The sequence below is a fragment of the Hyperoodon ampullatus genome, assembly GCF_949752795.1.
Source record: "Hyperoodon ampullatus genome assembly, chromosome: 8".
NCBI classification, from domain to species: Eukaryota; Metazoa; Chordata; class Mammalia; order Artiodactyla; family Ziphiidae; genus Hyperoodon; species Hyperoodon ampullatus.
In genome coordinates, this window is record NC_136921.1 from 77,642,026 (window position 1) to 77,668,297 (window position 26,272).

Genomic DNA, 26,272 nt, shown 5'->3' on the forward strand with positions numbered 1-26,272 from the left:
TTCTGTTTATCAATTTTTTACATTTTCCCCTTTTGATCAAGATCTTTCTCTGAAAGCACTGCTGGTCAAGAGTCAGGTTTTCTGGTTTCAGTGGCTTTTTGGAGACCTTTTGGTCCTCCTTTCAAGGAAGGACCTTACCTGAGTATAGTGTCCCACGTTGGAAGGAAAGTGCATGAATTTGAAACCTACTGAGGTCACATTTGAGTACCAAGGAGATGTAGGAGGAGGAACTCTCAGACACTTTTTATCTAAAGTCCATGTTATCAAGATCACAGACACTGGAGATCATCTGAAGCATATGTCATCATCAAAGGTTTGGTGACAGATATCCAATAGGCCTGGTTTAGGTATCTTGGAAAAGATGTCTCATCAGATGTCATCTGCTTCAATTCTGGGAAATCTTTACTTTGAGGTCAACAGATAATGTGCAAGTCCAATTAGAATTTGGTGCTTTCTTTAGGTGTGTCATGTGAACTCGAGTCTATTCCCTGGAGTTTGGTGGCACAAGGGTCAGTTAGCAACACCTGATAGGTGTTCAACCTTCCCAGCAAGGTTGAAGAGAGTCCTTCTGGATGTGTCTTTTCCAACAGACAAAATCTTCAGATTGCAAGGTGTGAGGCTCAAGGTCTTTGTCTCTTGAGAGTGCACTATGAAAAGATTGCTCTACTAAAATATTTTTTATTTTTAATAAAAGTAATTAGGCCTTTGCAGTATTGGAATATCTCTCCTTTTATCAGCTGTAGGTCAAAAGAGTTAGGGGCCACATGCATTGGGCATCCAGTGACTATCTCAAAGAGTGAGAGTTTATGAATTACAAAAGAGGTGGATCTGAGATTTAAAAAGACCAACAGCAATGCTTTTGGCCAAGGTATTTGGAGGGATTCTACAAGTTTTGCCAACTGAGTCTTAATAATGCCATTCATGTATTCAACTAAACCAGAGGATTGAGGGTGATAAGCACAGTGAAAGTGTTGTAAAACCAGCCAAACAGCACAGACTTGTTGAAGTACCTGACTAGTGAAATGGGATGGCTATGAAGTTCAAGAATTCTCTTACTGGAGATAATCTTTTCCAAAAGAACGTTAGTCATGGAGAGGCAGTAGCTCATCTGCAAGGGAAAGCTTCAGTCCAGACTATGCAGACTATGACTAAAACATAGTTATATTCATGAGACAGAGGAAATTGTGTGATGCCATTTGCCAGACCTCAAATGGTCCATTAGGCAATTTAAAATGTCCAGGAGCAGTAAAAGCAGGCTTCCCTGGGTTGTATTTCAGACAAGCAGGACAAGTAAAGTAGGCACTTTTTGTGGCTTTGTTAGTGTTTCCCTACCAATATTGATTCATGAAGGCTCTCATTTTGTCAGCAGACCAAAGATTTAATGCATGTACAGTGGTGAGGAGTGGGAATTTTAGAGTCTCCAGTAGGGCTAGGTTGTTATTTGGTCCAAACCAGAACTTTCTCTTTTTATCAAACCAGCAATTCTTGAATTTCTAATCTTGTTTTTCCTTTTCTGAGGTCAATTGTTGGGCTTCTCTAGCTAGTTTTTCTAAGTTATCATTTGGAGAAATATCCCTTTGGACCATGAAAAGGGTTGGCTGCTGTTGGTTCCTTTAAGGGCAGCATTCCTTGTGAAAATGTTAGCAAGGTAATTTTCCTTAGCTTTCAGAGAGTCCAGTTTAGAATGACCCAGAATATTGATAATAGCTAAAGTGTCAGATAAAAATAATGCATCCAATAATCCCTGAACATAGGGGCCATTTTAAACTTTATTTCCACTGGAAGTAAGGAAGCCATATTGTTCCATAATATTAAAAAATCATGAGCTACTCTGAAAGCATATCTACTATGAGTATAAATATTGGCAGTTTTGCTCTTGGTTAAAGTACAAGCCTATGTAAGAGTGTATAATTCAGCCTTTTGGACTAAAGTAGCCAGAGGAAAAGATACTCCCTCAACACTATCAAAGGCAGTTGCAGTAACATAGCCAGCACAATATTTGCCATTTTTACCTTTAAAATAAGAACCATCAGTGAACCATGAGAATTCAGCATTACCAAAATGAATTTCCTGCAGATCATCACGAGGAGTCAGGAGGTGATTCATCAGCATTAAGCAGTTGTGAAAGACTTCATCAATGACAGAGGAGAAAAGAGTAGCAGGGTTAAGGTTATTAGAACATAAAAGAGGAGGAGTTAACAGAAGGACTTCATAGGAGATGAGGTAGCCAACTGAGAAATGTTGAGTGGATTGAGAAGTCAGGAGGGCTTCTACTGCATGAGGTACAAAAATTGTTAAAGGGGCTCCCACAACATTTTTCTCAGTGGCCTTAACCAAAAGAGTGGTGTTAGTAATGGCTCTAAGGCAAGGGGGGTTGTCCTCTTGCCACAGGATCCAGTTACTAGCTAAAGTACCCAAGGGGTCAATGGTGGTCCCATTGACCTGTTTTTAGATGAGTACCCTAAAGTCATTCCCTTCCCTTTCACATACACAAAGGAAAAGGGAATCTGAGAATAGGGATGCCCAAGGGCAGGTGGGTTTATCAAACTCTCCTTTAAGTACTAGAATATTGTATCATCTTATTCTTCCCATAAAATTGGGTCAGGGTTGTTATTTATCAAAACATACAGAGGTTTGGCCATAAGAGAGAAATTGGAATCCAATTTCAGCAGTAACCAGCTAGCCAGAAAAAACCTTGCAGTTGGTGCTTAGTTTTGGGTTTTGGGAAACTTAGGACACCATGAAGCCTATCTAAATTTAGGTGTAACCCTTGTTCTGATATCAGAAGCCCCAAATATCAAACCTGGGCTTGGGAAAACTGCAATTTTCCTTGGCAACCTAATGTCCCTTTAAGGCTAAAAGCTTTAGCAAATGGATGCTGTCTTCCTGTGAGGAGGCTTGAGACAGAGAGCAAAGAAGAAAGTTATCCATATATTACAACAAAGCAGAACCCCCAGGGAACTTTATGTCAACCAGATCAGCCATCAGAATTTGTGAGAAATAAAAAGGACTCTCAGTAAAACCCTGAGGCATTACTGTCCAGGTGAATTGTTTTTCTTCCCAAGTAAAGGCAAAAAGGTATTGGCTAGCTTCAACTGGAATACCAAAGAATGCACCACATAAATCAATTAGAGTAAAGAATTTATTTCCAATGGGAATGGATGTTAGCATCATATGAGGGTTAGAAATGACAGGTTGTCAGGGGATAACAATACTGTTTATTGCTTGGAGGTCCTAGACAAACCTCCACCCTTTTTTTTTTTGCAGAGCACAGGCTCAGCGGCCATGGCTCACGGGCCTAGCTGCTCCACAGCATGTGGGATCTTCCCGGACCGGGGCACAAACCCGTGTCCCCTGCATCGGCAGGCGGACTCTCAACCACTGCGCCACCAGGGAAGCCCAAACCTCCACCCTTTTTACCAAAGGGAGTTATTGTTGTAATTTTGTGTAAAACTTGTCTTTCCCCTTGCCTCAACTCTTTTTTCTTTTGTGAATAAATAAAGCTTGGTTCTTACTTAAGGAATAAACTCTCAACCCCCACCCCCCAAAATAGGAGTATCATAGGACCTAATACAAGGGATAATGCAGCCTTGAGCCTTGTAAGCTTTTATTATGGGCTTTATAACTTGAAGGACTTCTTTACTTATAGGCTATTGATTAATTCCAGGAAGAAGTTTTGAAGGATGTGTTTGAATCTTGATGAAAGTTGTGCTATGAATTTTGCCAATATTAGCTGGAGGTTTTCTCCATGAGGAGGGTGATAGCTGATTCAACAGAGAAAAATGATTAGTGTTTCCTGAATTCAACTCTAGTACCATCAGAGACAAAGCAAATAAAAGATGTCAAAGGGTGGGTTTCCCTGGTGGCACAGTGGTTGAGAGTCCGCCTGCTGATGCAGGGAACACAGGTTTGCGCCCCGGTCTGGGAAGATCCCACCTGCCACGGAGCGGTTGGTCCCGTGAGCCGTGGCCGCTGAACCTGCGCGTCCGGAGCCTGTGCTCTGCAACGGGAGTGACCACCGCAGTGAGAGGCCCGCGTACTGCAAAAAAAAAAAAAAAAAAAAATAGGTGTCAAAGGGTCATTTAATTCACCTGGTTGGCTGCTTTAATGACTACTGAAGTATTTACTCCTTTTGGGAGAAAGAAATTGTGGCATGATACTTCTCTAAGAAGCCTCAGCCTAACAAATGCTTAGAGGTAGAAGAACTAAGGAGAAAAGGGTGTGTATCTCTCAAAGAGCCTAAACAAAAGGGAATAGGTTTAGAAACAGGAACCTCTTGAGGTTCATTAGAGATCCCCACTATTTGGACTGTTTTAGTACATCGAGGCAGGGGCCACTTTGTTGTAGTGGGGCTGAGCACCAAGAGTGTGGCTCTGTTGTCAGTTAGGACTGGAAGAATTTCATCCCCCATCTGGAGAAATGTTTCTCTAAGCCAGTTAAGAAGAAGATTGCAAAGAGCCCCTGTAGTTCTTTGGAGCCATGCCATTGAGAATTGAGAGGACATTGAAAAGCCATGTCATTGAGAATTGAGAGGACATTGGTTAGAGGGCTGAAGGTACATTTGTACCAATCTCCTTTCTGATGTTCTGACTCTTTGTAATAATAGCAGAAACTAGGAAGGTTTTGGTTTCATTTAGGGGGCTTAATTTGCTGGAGTTGAAGATTAAGAATTTTAGTGGTCTCCCTTTTAGGTGACTCCTCTAGAGTGTGAGAGAGCTGGTTTTGCCAGATTAACTAAATCTAGAGTGAACACAATTTCCCATTGCATCCTATTTAGTGGGCTGATCCAGGTTCAACCTACTAAAATACATAGAGTTAAAAGCTACCTTGGTGAAACAACATCTGAAGGAAGACCAGAATTTTCTTAAAAAATAATCTGAAGTCGATTGTAATAGTAATGAACAGATTCATCAGAATTTTGTGTATAAGTCTGAATTTTGTTCCAATCAACAGGCTTTGGAAAAGCCCTAGGAATTGCCCTATGAAGACACCTAGCAATTTCCTGAGCCTGATCATATAATAAGTTAATGGGTGGGTCTCTGGTTGTAATTCTAGAGATCTTTTAAGATTTTCCCAATTAGCATTTTTCATCCAATGCTGAACCTGGCCTTCACTGACAAGTATATGAACTAACTGATACGTCAGAGAAACCCAGTTGATAAATTTGACTGACTATATTAAATTCCTCAGCAAATCTGTGAGAATCTTCATTTACTCTGGGAAAATCTTTGACTATGGCTGGCAGTTCACCTTTAATCCAGGTAGTATAAGAAATTAAGGGTTTAGCCTCTGGATCCTCAAAAGGCTTAATTTTAAGGGACAAGTTCAGAGGAAAAGGGAGTGGGGAGTTTCAGAGAAAAAGGGAACTTCAGCGAGAGAATTAGTATGGGGGAACTGAGGGTATAGAGGAGCTGTATATGGCATAGAAGGAAAGGAGGAAGATAGCACCAGAGGCACAGCCTGAGATAAAGAAGCCAAAGAAGAAGAGCATGAGGCTTAGGAAGACATTTTATCTTTCTTTCTTTGTTTGCCTCAGTAAAACTTAAAGTCCCGTTTTGCAGAGAGGCAGTTTTAGGCTCGTGATAACATGTGGAAGCCTCAAATTACCAATTGAAATATGCATTCCATTCAGTTTTAGAAATTTTAGAGCTATGGTTGTCCAATTCAGCTTTAAGAAAAGTTAAGTTTGGGGATATCAAAAGTTCCTCATAATGGCCATTGATACTGTAAATTGCCTTTGATTGGGTCAATCCATTTAGTTAGAAATGTGCCTGAGGAAGAATTGTGGTTTTCAAACAAAAATTGGCCAGGGTCCCTGTAAGAGGGGTACCCTCAAAATATTTAGATAACTGGGATTCCATTTCTTGGAGGGTTTTCTCTAGAGTAAGAGAATAATTTTCAAGCAGCTCAAATAGCTGAAATAGCTTAAACAGCCCAAATAACCTGCAGGCCTAATACCAGCCAGTTCTAAGGGAACAGTCTGGTCCCAGAGGAGCCAGGCCAAAAGCTGCTCAGCACAGTTCCAATAGAACAGCCCCTATTCGAAATGGAATTGGGCCAAAGGCTGAACCGGCACAGTTCCAAGGAAACATCCCCTGTTCCTGAAGAAATGGGCCAAAGGCTAGCCAGTTCCAGGAGGAACAGCTCCTGTTCCAAAAGGAATGGGCCGAAGGCTAGCCAGTTCCAGCTGGAACAGTCTGATTTCAAAATCATACCAAAATGCCAAATGAATACTCGCATACAGAACAAGGCCTTAACCAGAAAGGAAGAAACTTTAAAATAGATCCTGAATAAAACCTGGAGAGCTTCAAAATGCAAAGTGGATGGAAGCTCAGATCCAGGAGAAAGACTAAGCCTCAAAATCCAGGGTTGATGAGAAAAGCAGTGAGCAACAAGGGCTCAATGTTGGTTCTACACCTGTTTGCTCACCAGCCTCAGAGTTGTTGGGGGTTTTCTGGGGATCCTCATAAGGACCATCAAATTGTTGACCTAAAACAAATAGGCTGCCAGTTATTTCTCTAGCAAAACAAAACAAAACAAGGGGGGTTGTTATTCAGGATCTACAAAGAATTTCAATTTGGGATCAGCAAGCATAACAACGTGCAAGCCCCCTGCAAAAATGGAGAGAAGAACTCTTCTAGAGGGGCAAAGGGAGTTGGGAGGGCCATAGTAACCAAACAGTCCATGGCTTTTCATTGGCTGAATTGTGACAGCCTCTCACTGGATGAGCTCTTGACAGGAAAGAAGAGGAAGTCTTTCTTCTTCCTACTGGGCTCTGCTATTGTCTTGGTGTATGTGGTTCCCCCATCTGGTCTCCCAACTCTATTTACATGAGGTTTCTGTTTATTAATTTTTTATACTTTAAGAAGACATAAATAATTCTACCTTTCCTTCCAATTCTCTGTTCTTCCTTCTATCTCCCTACCCCTGATTCTATTGTAGTGGTTGTTAACATATCTTTTATTCTCTAACCATAGTTAAGTGTTAAACAATTTGCTGAAAGATTGATTCTAAAAAACTTCTTTAAAACCACATTTTAAAAACCTTTACATAGTTATAGCTACTTAAATATTTCTCACTCTAGAGTCAAGTAGTGTGCATAGGTTACATTTTCTTCTCTATGGCTCTAGTATCATGACTCCTATGGCATTCAGAAAACAACATTCTTCCAGAATGGTAGCATAAGGAACTCTAAGGACCCTCTCGCTGGTGAAACAACTTTACTGGTGAAAATCATTTTCGAAAGCAATAATAGAAAGTCTCTGGAAATTGTTTTAGGAGCAGATAACACTTATATGTGGAATCTAAAAAAAAAAAGGTACAATGAACATATTTACAAAACAGAAACAGACTCACAGACTTTGAAAACATACTTATGGGGACTTCCCTGGTGGTGCAGTGGTTAAGATTCTATGCTCCCAGTGTGGGGGGCCTGGGTTTGATCCCTGGTCCAGGAACTAGATCCCACATGCATGCTGCATCTAGGAGTTCTCATGCAGCAACTAAGAGCTGGTGAGCCACAACTAAGGAACCCATGTGCTGCAACTAAGAAGTCAGCGAGCCGCAACTAAGGGGTCCATGAGCTGCAACTAAGGAGCCCACCTGCCACAACTAAGACCCAATGCAACAAATTAATTAATTAATTAATTTAAAAAATCTCCCTGACCTACCTCACACCTGAAGTTCCTTTAAAAAAAAAAAAGAAGAAGAAGAAAGAAAAGAAAGAAAACAAACTTATGGTTACCAAAGGGAAAGGTGGGGGGGAGGGATAAATTAGGAGTTTGGAATTAACATATACACACTACTGTATATAAAATAATCAACAAGGACCTATTGTATAGCACAGGGAACTCTACTCAATCCAGTATTCTGTAATAACCTATATGGGAAAAGAATCTGAAAAAGAAGGGATATATATATATATATATGTATAACTAAATCACTTTGCTGTACACCTGAAACTAACACAACATTGTAAATCAACTATACTCCCATATAAAATAAAAATTAAACTAAATTTTAAAAAATAATGGAAGTTTTGGTGAAAAGCAATTAAGAAGAGGTAGGTAGCTTTATGAGAGACACAGGCTAAACAATAGGCCAACTACTATACCAGAGAGAACCAGGAAAAGAGACAGCTAAGGAGAGTCCTCTTGGGGCCAGAAGAACCTCAAACAATGACCTCAACTGCAAAGGAGCTAGAGTTTAATTGCATCATACCACCAGAGCATTTTATGCCCCAGGTTTCTGTCAAAAACAATAGCGCAATCAGCGAGCAATTAATGGAGGCTAATAACTGAATGTATGTGGTAAGCTGTACAGAAACCACTAAGAAAATAACTGAAAAAATATATAGTGAAGAATAAAAACCCAACAGTGTTCTTAACATCATGGTAAAATGAATTTTCTTTTTCAACATTTCATGAGCTGGTCAAAATCATTATATATTTCAGTTTTCTTCCTCTTTGGAACATGTCTTTCTTGTAAAGCCTTTTATTTTTCCTGGAATTGCTGACTGCCTTCTTTTGCTCTGGGCTTCTGTGCTTGAATGTCCTCAAGCTTCCCCAAGAATTCAATAATTCTATCCTGTTAACTCTTTATTAAAAGTTTAAGTGTAGAGTACAGCAGATGTTGCACAGCAGATCTCCAGAACTTTTTCATAGTGCATAACTAAAACTCTATACCCATTGAACAGCAACTCCCCATTTCTCTCTTCCCATCCCTGGAAACCACAATTCTGCTTTCTGTTTCTATAAGTTTTACTATTTTAGATACCTCATATAAGTGGAATCATGGAGTATGTGTCCTTCTATTTCACTTTGCACAATATCCTTAATGTTCATCCATGTTGTAGCAGATGACAGAATTTCCTTCTTTTTTTTAAATTGCTGAATAATATTCCATTGTATGTATATATTATACTTTTTAAAATTCATTCATCTGTTGATGGACATTTAGATTGTTTCCACTTCTTGGCTCATTGTAAACGATACTGAAATGAAATTGGGAATGCAATATCTCTTCAAGATCCAGTTCTCTTTGGATCCAGAAATGGGATTGCTGGATCATGTAGTAGCTCTATTTTTTTTTTTTTTTTTTTTTTGGAGGAACCTATAGAGTGTTTTCCATAGTGGCTGCACCATTTTACATTTCTAACAACGGTGCACAAGGGTTCCAGTTTCTCCACATTCTCACCAACACTTCTTATTTTCTGTTGTTTTGTTTTGTTTCATTTATAGGTCATCCTAACAGGTATGAGATGATACTTCATTGTAGTTTCAATTTGCATTTCCCTGATGATTAGTGATGTCAAAAATCTTTTCATATACTTGTTGGCCATTTGTAGATCTTCTTCGGAGAAATGTCTATTTAGGTCCTTTGTCCATTTTTATTTTTATTTATTTATATTTTTTATTTTTCTTTGTCCATTTTTAAATTGAGTGATTTGTTTTATTGCTATTGAGTTGTAGCAACTCCTTATATATTTTGGATATTAATGTCTTATCAGATATAGTTTGCATGTATTTCCTCCCATTCCACAGGTTGCCTTTACACTCTGCTTATTGTTTCCTTGGCTATGTAGAAGCTTTTTAGTTTAATGTAGTCCCACTGTCTATTTTTGCATTTATTACCTGTGTTTTGGTGTCATATCTAAGAAATCATTGCTAAGACCAATGTAATAAAGCTTTCCCCCTGTTTTCTTCTAGAAATTTTATAGATTTAGGTCTAATGTTTAAGTCTTTTATTTATTTTGAATTGATTTCTGTGTATGGTGTCAGATAAGGGTTCAATTTTATTCTTTTGCTTGTGGTTATCTGATTTTCCCAGCATCATTTCTTGAACAGACTTCAACATTTCCGCATTGTGTAGCTTTGCCATTCTTGTTGAAGGTCTTTTGACTGCATAGGTGAGGGTTTATTTCTGGGCTCTCTATTCTGTTCTATTGGTCTATATATCTATCTGTCTTTGTTCTAGTACCATACTGTTTTTATTACTCTAGCTTTGTAATATATTTTGAAATTAGGAAGTGTGAGGCTTCCAACTTCATTCTTTTTTTCTCAAGATTGTTTTGACTATTCAGGATCCTTCATGGTTCCATATGAATTTTAGGATTATTTTTTCTGTTTCTATAAAAAATGTCATTGGGATTTTGGTAGCGATTGCCCTGAATTTGTAGATCACTTCAGGTAATATGGGTGTTTTTAACAATATTAAGTCTTCCAATTCATGAACACATTTATATCTTTCCATTTATTTGTGTCCTCTAATTTCTTTCAGCAATGTTTTATAGTTTTAGGTGTAAAAGACTTTCACATCTTTGGTTAAGTTTATTTCTAAGTATTTTATTCTTATTGATGCTATTGTAAATGGGGTTGTTTCCTTAATTTCTTTTTTAGATTGCACATTGCTAGTTTATAGAAACTCAACTGAGTTTTTTAATGTTGATTTTTATCCTGCAACTTTGTTGAATTCATTTATTACTTCTAAATATTTTTTTATGTATGGAATTTTTAGAGTTTTCTTTGTATTAGATTATGTCATCTGCAAGCAGAGATAATTTTACTTCTTCCTTTCCAATTTGGATGCTTTTTTTTTCTTACCTAATTGCTCTAGTAGGATTTCCAGTACTATTTTGAATTGAAATGGCAGGAGTGAGAATCCTTGTCTTGTTCTTTATCTTAGAGGAAAAGCTTCTGGTTTTTCCCCAGTGATTCTGATGTTAGCTGTGGGCTTGTCATATATGACTTTAACTATGTTGAGATAATTCCCTTCTATTCCTAGTGTAATGAGTGTTTTTATCATGAAAGGGTGTTGAATTTGTCAAATGCTTTTTGTGCATCTATTGAGTTGATCGTGTGATTGTATCCTTTGTTCGATTAATGTGGTGTATCACAATGATTGATATTTGCTTGTTGAACCATTCTTGTGTTCCATGGATAAATCCTACTTGATTATGATGTATGATCCTTTTAATGTATTGTTGAATTTAGTTTGTTATTATTTTGTTGAGGAGTTTTGCATCTATATTCATTAAGAATATTGTTTTTTAGTTTTCTTTTGATGTCTTTTTCTGGTTTTGGTATCAGGGTAATTCTGGCTTCATAAAATGAGTTTGGAAGTGTTCCCTCCTCTTCAATTTTTTGGAAGAGTTTTAGAAGGATTGGCATCAGTTCTTTAAATGTGTGGTAGAATTCGCCAGTGAAACCATCTGGTCATGGGCTTTTCTTTGTTGAGAAGTTTTTGATTACTGATTCAAACTCCTTACTAGCTATAGGTCTGTTCAGAATTTCTATTTCTTCATGATTCATTCTTGATAAATTGTATGTTTCTAGGAATTTATCCATTTCTTCCAGGCTATCCAATTTGTTGGCTTGGAATTGCTCATAGTAATCTCTTATAATCCTTTTAATTTCTGTGACATTAGTTGTAACGTCTCCTCTTTCATTTATAATTTTGAGTCTTTATTTTTTTTCTTAGTCTAGCTAAAAGTTTGTCAATTTGTTGGTTTTTTTAAAAAACCGACTCAGTTTCATTGATCTCTATGGTTGTTTTTCTAGTCTCTATTTCACTTATTTATGCTCTGATGATTATTATTTCCTTCCTTCTGCTAACTTTGGGCTTTGTTTTTCTTTTTCTAGTTCTTTGTGCTTTAAAGTTAGGTTGTTTATTTGAGAATTTTCATCTTTTTAATATAGGCAGTTATTGCTATAAACTTCCCTCTTAGTACTGCTTTTGCTGCATCCTATAAGTTTTAGTATGTTGTTTTTGTTTTCATTTGTCTTAAGATATTTTCTAATTTCTCTTTTGATATCTTCTTTGGTCCATTGGTTGTTCAAGGATATGTTGCTTAATTTCCATGCATTTGTGAATTTTTTAGTTTTCCTTCTGTTATTGATTTCTAGTTTCATTGCACTGTGGTTGGAAAGTATACTTAGTATGATTTCAGTCTTCTTACATCTGTTAAGACTAGTTTTGTGACCTAACATGTGATCTCTTGTGGAGAATGTTTTGTGTGTGTTTGGGAATGCTGTGTATTCTGCTGCTGGTGGGTGAAATGTTCTGTATATGCTATTAGGTTCATTTGGTCTATAGTGTTGTTCACAAGTCCTCTGTTTCCTTATTCATCTTCTATCTGGATTCTATCCATTATTTAAAGTGAGGTATTGAAATATCCTAATATAATTGTGTTACTATCTATCTTTCTCTTCCCTTCTGTCAATGTTTCCTTCATATATTTGGGTGCTCTGCTGTTAGGTGCGTATATCTTTTTAATTGTTATATCTTCCTGGTTAATTGACCCTTTTAACCTTATATAAGGTCCTTCCTTGTCTCTTTTGACAGTTTTTGACCTAAAGTCTATTTGTCTGATATGATTATGGCCCACCCTGACACATGCTCACTTTTGGTTACCGTTTGCATATAATATTTTTTTCTATACGTTAACTTTCACTCTATGTGTGTTCCTAAATCAAAAGTCTCTTCTAGACAGCATATAGTTAGATCTTTTTTTAATCCATTAGTCATTCTATGTCTTTTGATTGGGGAGTAAAATCCACTTACATTTAAGTACTTATTTATAGAGAAGAACTTACTATTGCCATTTTATTAGTTGTTTTCTGTCTGTCTTGTAACATTTTTGTCACTCGCCCTCTTTCCTCTCTTTTTACTTCCTTTGTGTTTTGTTGATTTTTTTTTTTTTTGGTAGTGATATGTTTTGATTCCTTTCTTATTTTCTTTTGTGGATGTTCTACACAAAAAAGGTATTTTCTTTTTGGTTACCATGGGGCTTACATAAAACATCTTATATTTACAACAATCTATTTTAAGCTGATAAAACAACTTCAATTGCATACAAACACTCTTCACTTTTACTCCCCCCTTGTTACACTTTTTATGTTATTGATGTCAAAAACTACATCCTTTTATATTGTGTATCCATTAACATATTTTTATAGTAATAGTGTCTAAAAATACTTTTGTCCTTCAACTTCTATACCAGAATTAAAAGTGATTTATGTACCACCATTACAGTATTTTGTATTTGTCTATATACTTACCTTTATTAGCAAGCTTTATACTTTCATATGTTTTTGTGTTGCTGTTCAGTGTCCTTTTGTTTGAACTTGAAAGATTCCCTTTAACATTTCTTGTAAGGCAGATATAGTGGTGATGAACTCCTTCAGCTTTATTTTTAAAACCTGGGAAGGTTTTATTTCTCCTTCATTTTTGAAGTCCCCCATTTTTTACCAGATATAGTATTCTTGGTTGGAAGTTTTCCCTTTCAGCACTTTGAATATGTCATACTACTGCCTTCTGGTCTGTAGAGTTCCTGCTGAAAAATCCACTGGTAATATTATGGAACTTCTCTTGCATATGGTGATTAGCTTTTCTCTTGCTGCTGTTGAAATTTTCTCTTTTTCTGACTTTTAACAGTTTGATTATAATGTGTCTTAGTGTGGATTTCTTTGGATTCACAATGGTTGGAATTCATTGGGTTTCTTAAATATGGATGTAATTTCCTTCCCTATTTTGGGGAAGTTTTGGGGCGCTATTTCTTTAAATAAGCTTTCTGTCTCTTATTCTCTTTCTTCTTCTTCTGAGGCTCCCATGATGCATATATTGATTTGCTTATGATATCCCATGTGTTCCGCAGGCTTCCTTCACTCTTTTTCATTCTTTTTTCATTTTGTTCTTCTGACTGAATAATTTCAAGTGACCCGTCCTCAAGTTCACTGATTCTTTCTTCTGCTTAATTGAGTCTGATGTTGAACCCCTCTACTGAATTTTTTAGTTCAATTATTGTATTCTTTAGCTCCAAAATTTCTATTTTGTTCTTTTTTAATATTTTCTATCCTTTGGTTGATATTTTAATTTTGTTTATGCATTATTTTCTTGATCTCATAAAATATCATTATAATGGTTATTTTAATTCTGTCAGGTAGTTTATATACCTCTATTTCTTTAAGATAAATTTCTGATTTATTTTATTCCTTTGTATGGACCATGTTGCCCTGTTTCTTCATGTGTCCCATAACTTTGTTTTAGGATTGGCACATTTGAAATAACAGCCACCTTTCATAGCATTTAGGGACTTTCTCTTTGTGCAGAAGACTCTTATTAATCAGCTTGACTAGAGATTCTGGGGGCCTCTGTAACCCTTTCTTGGAGGGAAGGGGATGCAAATTCTCTGAGCCTCTGTGTGCAATTTCTCAATTAGTATTGCTGGTTTCTTTTTCAAGGGGCTTATAATCTTTTGCTCCCTCTGAGAACAAGGGAGAGCAGAGAATCTTGCTACTGCAAGTTCTATGGTTTTACAGTAGCAAGATTCTCTGCTATCCCTTGTTCTCAGAGGCCTCCAGATATCTACCATATGATGAGTCCCCATCAGCATCCCAGGTTAGGTGAGACAGATACCAGTCCCTTGGGCACTCTTCCAAAAAGCTTGAACATCAGAAATATGCTTCTTTCACTCTGTTCAGAGGGAAAAGCCTCAAGTTGTTCACCTGCCCCTAATTGCACTGAGCCATCCTATTCCTGAAAGCCATTTTATCCACTCGTCTTTGTTCTCAGTGGCACCGGGGCGTCCAAACTACAATGGTTCTGTCAGTGCTCTGAATTAGACAAGACAGATACCAGTCCCTCAGCAGCCCTCTGAAGAGCTGGAATGTCAGATGCAGCCTCTATTTTCTCTTCACCCCCAGTGTAAAAAGTGTAAGCCAGGGTATTCTCTACCACTGCTGAGCTGTGCCAGCTTAGAGGAGGGGCTGATGCAGTTAAAGTGAAATTGCTCTTCTTACCTGTTTGAATGTGGCTGTTCACAGCTTTGCACTCAGGTACTGCAACATCTTAACTGGATTCTGGAATTCTCGTCACAGTATTTTGGTCCATATATTGTTGTTAAATTGAAGTTTCTACGGGGGAAGGAGCACTGGGACTTTCCATTCAGCTATCTTGTGATGTCACTTCTTCCCTGGTTCACTCTTGGGCTCTACCATACATTTGTCATTCTGAGAGTTCTTTCACTGCTTTCTTAGGTTGGAAAACACTCTTTCCTTCATCCCAACGTCTTCTCTTAGTTCAGACCCTTTGTGGGATTCTACTCGGCAGGCCAGGTCCTTCCTTTACTGCAGTTGGAAGGATATATATATATATATATATATATATATATATCCTATATAAATTTATAAATTTTATATGTATTTATAAATATGTATATATATTTATGTTTCTATGTAAATATTTCTATTTTTTTAAGTTAGTCATTAGGAGTGGACTGCCTAGGTTTAAATTCTGGCTCTGATGTTTCTAGCTGTGTAACCTTGGCCACATCACTCATGCCTTGATATTATCATGTGATTAATACTACCTATTTTAAGGATTAAATATAAGAATACTATTATTGTTAGTATTACCCTTCTGTTCTGCTTTTACAAACATCCTGCTTTCATATGCTTTTCATATTCCATTTGTTTACATCTCTCTTTTGTTGATATTTCCCCTCATGTTTCTTTTTATATTATTTCTTTGCTTAATGAATTCTAGGTAATGAGAAAATAAACATGTGTGTTCAGCCCTCTTTCTTAAGCTAGAAGCCAAATCTGATTTTTAATTTTAGAAAATATTCAGTGACTTAATGGTTTTAGTGTTATTTTTAATAATTTAAGATATTTTTAAGTGAAATTATTCTCTCTCTCTTCATATATTATCTTTACTGTATTTGCCTAGTGATCTAATGACCTAAAGTCAAAATTAAACAGGAATTTTCTTTCTTTTGATAGATTCTTAGTGATAGTAGCAAAACTGTTTTAATGCTGGTCAGAATTTAATTCTCTTTAAAGCACTGGACGCAAAATAAAGAGTATCAGCATGTTAGAAAAAAGCCTAGTGGTTTTTTTGTATTACATCAATTGAAAGTTAACAGTTTTATTACATCTTATGAAAAACTGAAAAATGAACCAGAAAATAATGATGAGAACCATGATGATGATGGCAGCTACAATTTCAAAACTGCATAAATGTATACCAGGCACTTAATATATATCATGTTACTTATTCTTCATAATAGCTCTACAAGGTAAGCATTTCAGTCTGCATTTTATTTATGAGGAAACCAAGATTTAGAGTGCTTAAATAATTTGCCCCTGGCCACACAGCCAGTAAAGGACAAAGGCCTTTCTGACACATAATGCTGTGCTCTGGGATTATGTACAACTAATCTGGGACTTGAGAACCTATAGATTTGAATAAATTGCATTAATGAATGATTATTACTGCATCTCAGGGGACTGTTTCCCTTTTGCTGTGTTTCCTCCCTCTGATACCATGGTGGTCACTGTAGCTGCTCATAGTAGCTAATACTTCCATGTCTCATTCCCTTAAAATCCTCATCAACAACTTTCTCATTGGAATCCTCTGCTTTTTTAGAGGCCCAGCCCCATGTGAGCCCAGGTGGGGAATACTCTAACATCTCTTAGTGAGAACAGGAACATACCTGTCTGTATTGCCCAAGTCAAGGAGAGTTTCTTGTAATAACAGACACTCAGTACACTTTGAAAAATGAATGAGTGGTGGTAAAAAAAAAAGAACAGACTAAAATTCCTGATGTAAAAGACAGAAGAGAGGGCTTCCCTGGTGGTGCAGTGGTTGAGAGTCTGCCTGCCGATGCAGGGGACACGGGTTCGTGCCCCGGTCCGGGAAGATTCCACATGCCGTGGAGCGGCTAGGCCCGTGAACCATGGCCGCTGAGCCTGCACGTCCGGAGCCTGTGCTCCGCAACAGGAGAGGCCACAACAGTGAGAGGCCCGCGTACCGCAAAAAAAAAAAAAAAAAAAAAAGAAGAGAGACTGTTGCTTAGGCAGAGGAATTTATCAAGTAGAGACTGTAATATATTTTCCTATAGAAATAATGGCAGTTGGGTTCTACAGTTCAATTAATATCACTAAAACAGCAATCCAACTAATATTCAAGTTATGTAGTATATATGTGGCTTAAACTGGGAGCCCAACCACTATTTTTATAAAATGCTTCTATAATAAAATGCTCTCTGAAGGGCAAATAATAGACTTATGAATGAATTTTTGAAACAAACAATTTGTAATTGAAGTTCACATCTAAGACAATTAACTTGCTGATAATCTTTGCTTTTGTCTTCTCATTTACTTACAAAGTTATAAAGAACATGAGATCAAAAGCTGTTTTTTTATTACATAACAGTACCACTTTGCCCAGCTTTTACCTATTCTCTCTGCTCTTACCCCACCCAGCATTCATCATGTTACCTTATATGTAGTAGCTACTCAAAAATCTTTTGCATACTGATTGTTTGATTTTAAATAGAACTATCACTCATCACAAAGAAAGTATACCCTGAGATACCTAGGGTTTTTGCTTCAACCTAGCTTTAATTTTAAATTACATTGCAAAATTCTAAATGATCTCTAAAATATGAATTATAAACTCCAATTTTAATGGATATAGTTATACAGTATTAATAAAAAATAAGTAAATTATAATAATACATTTGGATGTTTATCATTTTTTCCCACTTGACTTATAATTTAGAGGCAAATGGTTGTTGTAAGGTTTAGAAAGCATCTTGGTTTAAAAGGCCTCAAAAGCCCTGTGTTCTAACCTACACTTTAAAAAATTTCCTCTGATGGGGACAGAGAGGGAATGACCTCTCATTCCAGGAAACATTAGAAGTGATCTAATGTCCTAGCAATATATCTATCCTCTGTCTGAAAATAGTGTGTTTTGGAGTTTAGGATGACCTACCTACTTATTTCTCAGATGGAGGAAGGCTGTGACTGGGGAAGAAGGACCCATCACACATTTGTTTTAAGTATGGTGACAAAAAGATACTTCACAAAAGACACTGTTTTGCCTTTGCAGGTGTAACTGTGTGGAACCACATAATCCTAGCAATGATACATTGAAGGAATGGAGGGAGTCCAATATTTCTGCCTCTGACATAATTTGGGAGAACCTAACTGTGTCGGTAAGTGAAACACTGAAAAATAAGTCATGGACTTCCCTCGTGGCACAGTGGTTAAGAATCCGCCTGCCAATGCAGGGGACATGGGTTTGAGCCCTGGTCCGGGAAGATCCCACATGCCACGGAGCAACTAAGCCCATGTGCTACAACTACTGAGCCTGCGCTCTAGAGCTCACAAGCCACAACTACTGAGCCCGCACGCATAGAGTCCATGCTCTGCAACAAGAGAAGCCAGTGCAATGAGAAGCCCGCACACCACAACCCGCTCGCTGCAACTAGAGAAAGCCTGCATGCAGCAACAAAGACCCAACGCAGCCATAAATAAATAAATAAATAAATAAATAAATTAATTAATTAAAAAAGAAAAATAGGTCATACCTTGACTTTTATTACTATAAGGGCTTTTATTGACTTTTTGAATGAATTATTGCCACTAAGTTAAGTGTTTTAAACAAATACTATTATAAAAGTGATGGTTTTGATTTCATTCATTTCAAGTATGCATAAGTATACTGAGGTTTTCTTTCATTATTAAGTTTTTCCAGTAGTTATTAGGTCTGAGTTACTCTGAAAGCACACATATATGGCATAATGTGACTAGATTAACTGAAAGCACATTAAATAAGAGTAGTGTTGACCTAAATGAAACCGTATGGCAGAACTAAGTCAGCCTTCTGTGTAAAGAACCCAGAATGCTTTTACTTTACTCTGTAATGCTGCTCCAGCTGTTCAGAATATGTTAAGGGGGAGGGGATGTTTGTTAATATTTTAGTGTAAATATTTAACTTTTTGGGAAAACAAAAGTCACTTTTCTTAATAAAATTCTGGCACCTCCCTCAGGAAGATTTTCTTACTTCCATTTTCTCTTTATCCTCCATTCAAAAAAGAGAATGGCAACATATTTTTCACCTATCAAAGTTAAATCTTATACCTTTAAAAATATTTTTGGCTTTCCTCTTTTTTTGTGGTATCTTTTTTCCCCCTCATAGCTGAATTTCTCAATTCTTCTTAATCTCTTGCAATATTTGTGCACCTCTTTTTCCATCTACATTTGTATCCTTTACTTCTGGTCAATCAAATCTCATAATTGGAAAAATCGAAAGTGTTCTGGTTTTAATAAGTATTAAAATCTGAGTCATTCTAGTTTCTTCTCTATTCTTCCCAGTTACAAACATTACAATCCAAAGCTTCTGCCACTTTATCTACCCATATAAGCTCAAATCCCATTATAACCATGGGCATAAAACTATATAAATTCTAGTTCATTTTGTGAAAAATATATCATTTAGTAAGTGAGCCAATTAGTGACAAATAGAAATCTTTTTTGTTGTACAAATATTATAAAACTCTAAACATGATTCTTGTAAGAGCACTTGACCTATTGCCTATTTTCTCAATTCTCCTCATTAAATATTTTCTTTCAGAATCAAAATCAAATTACTTACTTTCTGTTTAAAATTCTATCTTGACCTATATTTTACTACCTTTCCTCTTATGCTAGTCATTTGCTCTAAAATAAGCCTTCACTTACTTTTGTTGTTTTCTTCTGTTATAGTTCACATTTATTCTGTCCTATTTTTTCTTAGAAAAAATAACATTACCAAACTGTTTCCTTTCAGAGAGCCATTTAAATTGATCAATAAAAGAAATGATGAGCTGAACAAGAAAGAATGCTACAGTTATTCAGAATTTAGACATGGGATTGTGGTTGATCCATTCAGCAGTGCATCTTCCATTTATATTTCCCTTTTGTAAACTATAAAGATATTATGTCTTGAGTCCCTTGCTTTTGTCCCTCATCTTGGTGTCCCCTACAATACAGTAACCCAATAATCTCATCTCTAAATTATTTAACATGATAATTTACTCTGTGTTTTATAGTCTTGAATAATTTAATATTAAATAATAATATTCATTCCATGTAGTAGCAAACCCTGAATTATAACTTTCAAAGAGACTCATAGCACAATTGATCTAGGTAGCCATGAGTTAATTTTAAATATTAGAAGTTTTAGGGTCAAGCAGAGTACAGTGAAAAATATTTTGCAATCAAAGCAAATCTAGCACTGTGGTTTTTTTCTTTAAGTTCTGTACTAGGAGTTAACATTCTGGCAGAAATTTTCATATTATTTTTCATTAGTTAAAAGCAGTTTTTGCGATAGGTAATTGCTAACCTTGACCAAAATAGCATTTATCACCAAAGGGAATGCTACATAATGAAAAAATCTTACAATTTTTAAGTCAATGAGGGCCATAAAATTGTTTTGTCTTAATTGTTATTCTGGGATTTCTTTTCTCAGTATAACCATTAGTATCAGCAAAAACATTGTATTAATAAAGCACTGTGCTAATGACTATTATAACTAGTTTTGTAAAAATAATCATGTAATATTTACTTTGTATATTATTCATGTGATAAATTTTAATTGAATTGTTACATATCTCATGAACTGTAATTTATACCTTGTGTATATTTAAGGTATACAATATGATGTTTCGGTGTATGTATATGACGTAAATGATTACCACAATCAAGCTAATTAACGTATCCATCACCTCAAATAGTTACCTTTTTTTTTTTTTTTTTGGTGAAAACAGTTAAGATCTACTCTCTCAGCAAATTTCAATTATTTAATGCAATATTATTAACCATAGTCACCGTGTTATACATTAGATCTTCATAATTTATTCATCCTGCATAACTGAAACTTTGTACCCTTCGGCCCATATTTCCCCATTTTTCCCCTCTCCCCAGCCATTAGTAACCATCATTCTACTCTCTGCTTCTGAGTTTGACTTTTTTAGATTCCACATGTAAGTTAAATCATACAGTGTTTGTCTTTCTGTGTCTGGCTTATATCAGTCAGCATAATGTCCTCCAGATTCATCCATGTTGCAATGGCAGGATTTCCCTCCTTTTTAAGGGAATGATATTCCGTTATATATTTATACTACATTTTCTTAATCCATTCATCCATTGACAGACATCTAGGTTATTTCCATATCTTGGCTATTGTGAATAATGCCTAATTCAAGTGTTTTATAGCAAGCTAGAACACTTAGGTTTCTATGTTTATATATATTTTTAGCAGTATCTCAAAATCTGTCATTATAAAGGAATTCCTAGGCGAGGTTTAAAATATTCACAAGCAATTAACTAGCAATTGGTTAAGAATTGTTTTAGTGCCAGAATTACATATTTAGCTTATATATAAGTAAGGGGCAGGACACTAATGCCAAATTTAATTTCTTATTTTATCAAACTTAATTTTTACCGACTTATAACACTGCTGAAACTTAGAACGTGTTGAAGAATAATTAGTAGAAATGAGTTTGTCAACAAGCAGTTTTTCATTTTTGTAAGTGAAACCATATGTGAGACTCAAAATAAGAGAACAGGATTTGGATTTAGTTTTCTCTTCCAAATCTCAGTACTTGTTTTGTGTGTGTGTGTGTGTGTGTGTGTGTGTGTGTGTGTGTGTTAAAGGTACAGTTAGTATAAACCAGAAAATAAATGTAGAATTTAGTAGTTCACAATTTTTCCTTTTTAAATAGCATACTGTCCCCCTAAAAGGAAGAAAAAATAAATACGCTTTTCAAATTTGCTTTGAATTAAAGTAACTAGGCAAGCTATTGGCAATGTATTATATATTATAAGACAGTTAAATGATCCTTTAAATGGTGTCTATGTTCCTAAGATTTGAGAACAAGACCCAGCCAAGTCCAAGACTTGGAGGACTTTTATATCTGCACAAAAGACTGATCACAAATATTTAGATAATGTGTTTACAACAGAGCTTCTAGCTCCTCTTTATATTTATCCATTCTTCTTAACCATTACTTAGCTTAGTAATTGCTATACTAGTATCTCTGGACAAGGGGCAAGAGACGGGACTAAAAAATTCAAGGATTCATTTTTGCTACTTTATCTATTTTAACAGGGTTTTGAGAGAAGGAAAATTAAAGCTATAATTAAGGCCTGGGGGATTTTTCTTTGGTTTTTCAATTAGCCAAGTCATTGTGCTCTATATTAACTTAACATAGATAATTGGAATTCAACTTTAGCTAGCAAAGAATGTAGCATTTGCAGTTAGATTAGAAAAGGGAATGGAATTGTCTTAGATAATTATAAAGTATACAAACAATATTTCTCAAGAATCCTAGCCTTAGGGGTAGCTGCCCCAAGTAGATTTTACTAGTTTATTTTTGGATAACCATGTAACAATCTGTGATTTAGTCTAGAATCTTTTGAAGATATTTGTTTTCTGCTATACAAGGACTCCAGGGCCTGAAGCTTTGTTCATTGGAGAGTCTCTGTTGGTGATCAGTCCGTCAGTCCATATTTTTCTCTAAGATCTTTAAGTATATGGCACAATTCAGTTTCTTTCAGGTCCAGATATCTCAAGTACTAACAAGGTCACTGGATCACTTAAACCATTCTTTTCTCTGTTTTGAAATAAAAAATTAAAATTTAGTGTTCTAATCTTTAAATTAAAATAGTAAAAAGCAAAACGTTTTTTTAAAAGTTTTAATTTCAAAATATTAATGTTTAAAATGCTGTTTTTTCTCCAAGAAAGGAAATTTTTTTGACTTTGCTGCCACCTCATGGCTAAGGCAGCAATTAGAAATGATCCTTCAGAGGCTTATAAAATATATACCAGGAAAAAAAAAAAAGACCATGAAGAAGTCATAGTAAATATGAACTTTGCATTGCTCCTATACTAACTTTTTCTTTTTTGTTCTATAATTTAAATTTGAGCCCCATCTTTGACTTTCAGTTTCACTCCAATAATAATGTATCATAGTTTTTTGTTGCTTTTCTCACCTTTCTTCGGAGCTTTTGGACTAGATAATTCTACAAAATCATTGTTCTTCTTTAATAATATTCCCACCAAAGGAGTATCATGTTTGTATCACAACTCTGCTGCCACCCAGCAGCGGTGAGCCCATAGCCAATTACTTAACTTCTCTACACCTCAGTTTCCTCAGACATGAAATAGAAATAATAACAACTACCTATTTTATAGGGTTGATGTGAAAATTCATTAAGATGGTGATTTATAAATCAGTTAGTTTTATAGATTTAAACTTAATTTGAAAAGGCAAGAATTTCAGAAGTGGTTCATATTGCTCACTACCTATCCAAATAGGAGCCATAACTGAACAACTTCAGCAACTCAACTGCAAGTGATCTTAAGATGTTAGTTTTCTGAAAGAAACGTTTCCACTTTTTTTCTTAATAGCTCCATTTGTTTTACTTCCTCTGGCAGGAATGCAAATCATTACATGGGGAGTACGTTGGACGAGCTTGTGGCCATGAGCACCCATATGTTCCAGATGTTCTATTTTGGTCAGTGATCCTGTTCTTTTCCACAGTTACTCTGTCAGCCACACTGAAGCAGTTCAAGACTAGCCGCTATTTTCCAACCAAGGTACTTAGACTACATTTTTTCTGATCAAAATGTGAACCAACATAAAGCATGTATGGAGTCATGTGTGTTTTAGGACAAAAGAAAGAGCTATTGCTGTCGTTAAAGGAGCCACTAAAAGGTTTTTGTGTGATTGAGCTGCCAGATTAGGAGTGGGCATGGTGAGGGAGGTAAGAGAAAGCATTTTGTGATACAGTGCTAGGAGTACGCATTCCCTCCAGGCTTATCTCCTAACTTCAAATCCCAGAGATAAACTCCCACTTTCCCACTTTCATTTTTGGAACTCAAAAGCACACACTGCATTACTGATTGTCACTTTCTTGCCCAGTGAACAGTGGGAACTATTCCAGCCTGACAGACACCTCATAGGAGCCACTGTTACATTCTGTAATTGGGAAAGCCCCTGCAAGACTCATTGGAACACTATCCTCTTTTTCATTTTTAAAGTGTCAGTCCCTCCGCCTAACCCACCACGTTTGCATCTGCATATTTGGAAAGGAAAGTAAACAGAGAAACAGCGTAGTTCAATATTTAACACTGCAAAGTAACACCTATAAGATCTGACTCAGCCAAAAAAGAAGGAAGGAAGGGAGGGAGGGAGGGAGGAAGGAAGGAAGGAGAAAAGAAAAAGAAAGAAAAGAAAGAAAACAAGCTTTTTAGGGATGAGCTAAAAATTGTGAGGAAAATTCTACTCTGGGAAAATGTTTTAAGAACTGCTGTTTGAGAGAAACTTCTGTTTTTCTTACCTCTTCCTTCCGTAAGGTGGAAGATTCATTTCTTTCCCCCCAAAGCTTAATTTGATTAATATAGAATTATTTTTTGTATCAAACTCCTGCATTTTATATGTGTTTGTGTGTGCGTCATAAAGGCAGCCTAATAAAAGGCAGATCTTGTTGATTATTTTTTAAGAATTTTTCTCAATGAAGGCTTTATAAAAGAGAAATGCCTTTAAAAACTGGCTTACATAGAATAACTTTTAAATTTGCTTACTCTGTTGTGCAAATTACCTGCTGCCATACTTGTAGCTCAGATGAACTAAAATATTATTTCTTCAATAAAAATAGATAATTTTATTTTATGGTATTTCAGGTTTATCATATTAAAATGTTACCTATGTGAAAAAGAGTACTAAAATATAGTGAAATTCTAGCCATGCAACCTTATTCTGTGAAATAAATATTCACATACCGGAATTCATAATAAACTTAGATTTTTATCAGCACTGCTGTGGTATTGTATCACGCAAGATTCCCATAATAAACTTAGATTTTAAATAAATACTGAAAACAGCATAATCACCATTGTAGCTATTCCATAATGCCTCATTTTGAAAATGTTGAGTGTGTATTCATCCTAATGACAGAGATACATAACTATAAATATGACAAGAGTTAGTAGTAATATTATAGTATGCATAAAATATAATATTATGATATTATGTCATAAAGTGTTTATAAAGTGTGATTCTAGATTATGTTCCTGAGTATTCTTCACTATTTATAGTTCCTTCAAGTGACAAGTGTTTTCATTATGTTTAGGTTCGATCCATAGTGAGCGACTTTGCTGTCTTTCTTACGATTCTGTGTATGGTTTTAATTGACTATGCCATTGGGATCCCATCTCCAAAACTACAAGTACCAAGTGTTTTCAAGGTGAAGTTATCATAGGATTTACTGTCATCTCTCCATCTTTGTAGGTCTAATTTTTATTCAGATGATGGCTATAACCCTAGTACTTGGGATTTTCATGAAAATATAAAGAATATAGATTAATATAACAGTAAATAAAATGCCCACAGCATGACTAAAATTTTGGCCTAATATTAAAAAAATAGAAATCACAGAAATGGAAAACCTAGAGGCAGCTTGAAAAAATTTTCTGTCAGTTATTCCAGTGGGAATATCTATATTCTTAAAAGATAAGGAAGCATTTTGAAAGTAAGGGTAATGCACAGTGGATAGGGCTTGAAAACAGATAAAATTAGGTCTGGAATAGAGTTCAGACCATGTTACTAACTATGCAACCTTGGGCCAGTTACTTTACCTCTCTGAACCTGTTTTCTCACCTATCAAAAAGAGCTAGGGACTTCCTCAAAGAATTGTCAAAATGATTTCCTTTGGGACTCATCTCAGGCACCAGCCATGTTTGAACCTTTCCCTTGAGCCTCATGATGTGACCAAACATCTCTTTGACATTTTTACATAGTGACCTGGATACACATCTAAAATAAGAGTTATACACAGTGGTCAATGTGATATTTGTAAATGTAAATAAATTTGCCAATCATAAATGATAAATATTAATATGATTTTATTTAATATAGGTATTGATTAGGAACACAAATTTGTGAGTCAGTCTGTCAGAATTGAAACCCTATCTCCACCACTTACTAGCTTTGGGACCTTGAAAAATTTACTGAACCTCTCTATGCCTCCGTTTCCTTATCTGTATCTTCTTTAGACTGTTGTGAAGAAAAAATGAGTTAAAATATTTAAAGCACTTAGAATAGTGTCTGGTACCTTATAAATGCTTTGTGAATATTATTATTATTAAATATATAATTCACTTGGCATATCAGTTTATAATTAGGACTTTCCTAGTATTGTCTGTAAGACAATTTGATTAGGTATTCATTAATCCAGTTAATAACTGTGCATTCTTTAATTTTTCACAGCCCACAAGAGATGATCGTGGCTGGTTTGTTACACCTTTAGGTCCAAATCCATGGTGGACAGTAATAGCTGCTATTATTCCAGCTTTACTTTGTACTATTCTAATTTTTATGGACCAACAGATTACAGCCGTCATCATCAACAGAAAAGAGCATAAGCTAAAGGTATATTTTAAC

At 35.8% G+C, this 26,272-nt stretch overlaps 1 protein-coding gene across 10 annotated transcripts in view; it reads left to right on the forward strand.

Annotated features, from left to right (window-relative positions):
- Nucleotides 1–26,272, forward strand: part of SLC4A10 (solute carrier family 4 member 10) — a gene marked incomplete at both ends in the record, with an annotated part of 305,510 nt that overhangs the window by 249,952 nt on the left and 29,286 nt on the right. For all 10 annotated transcript variants that reach the window (XM_079709598.1, XM_079709601.1, XM_079709599.1 and 7 more), the window contains 4 exons: nt 17,893–17,998; nt 23,266–23,427; nt 24,963–25,076; nt 26,099–26,260. In XM_079709598.1, coding sequence (XP_079565724.1) covers nt 17,893–17,998; nt 23,266–23,427; nt 24,963–25,076; nt 26,099–26,260 — 544 coding nt within the window. The remainder of the gene's footprint in view (nt 1–17,892; nt 17,999–23,265; nt 23,428–24,962; nt 25,077–26,098; nt 26,261–26,272) is intronic.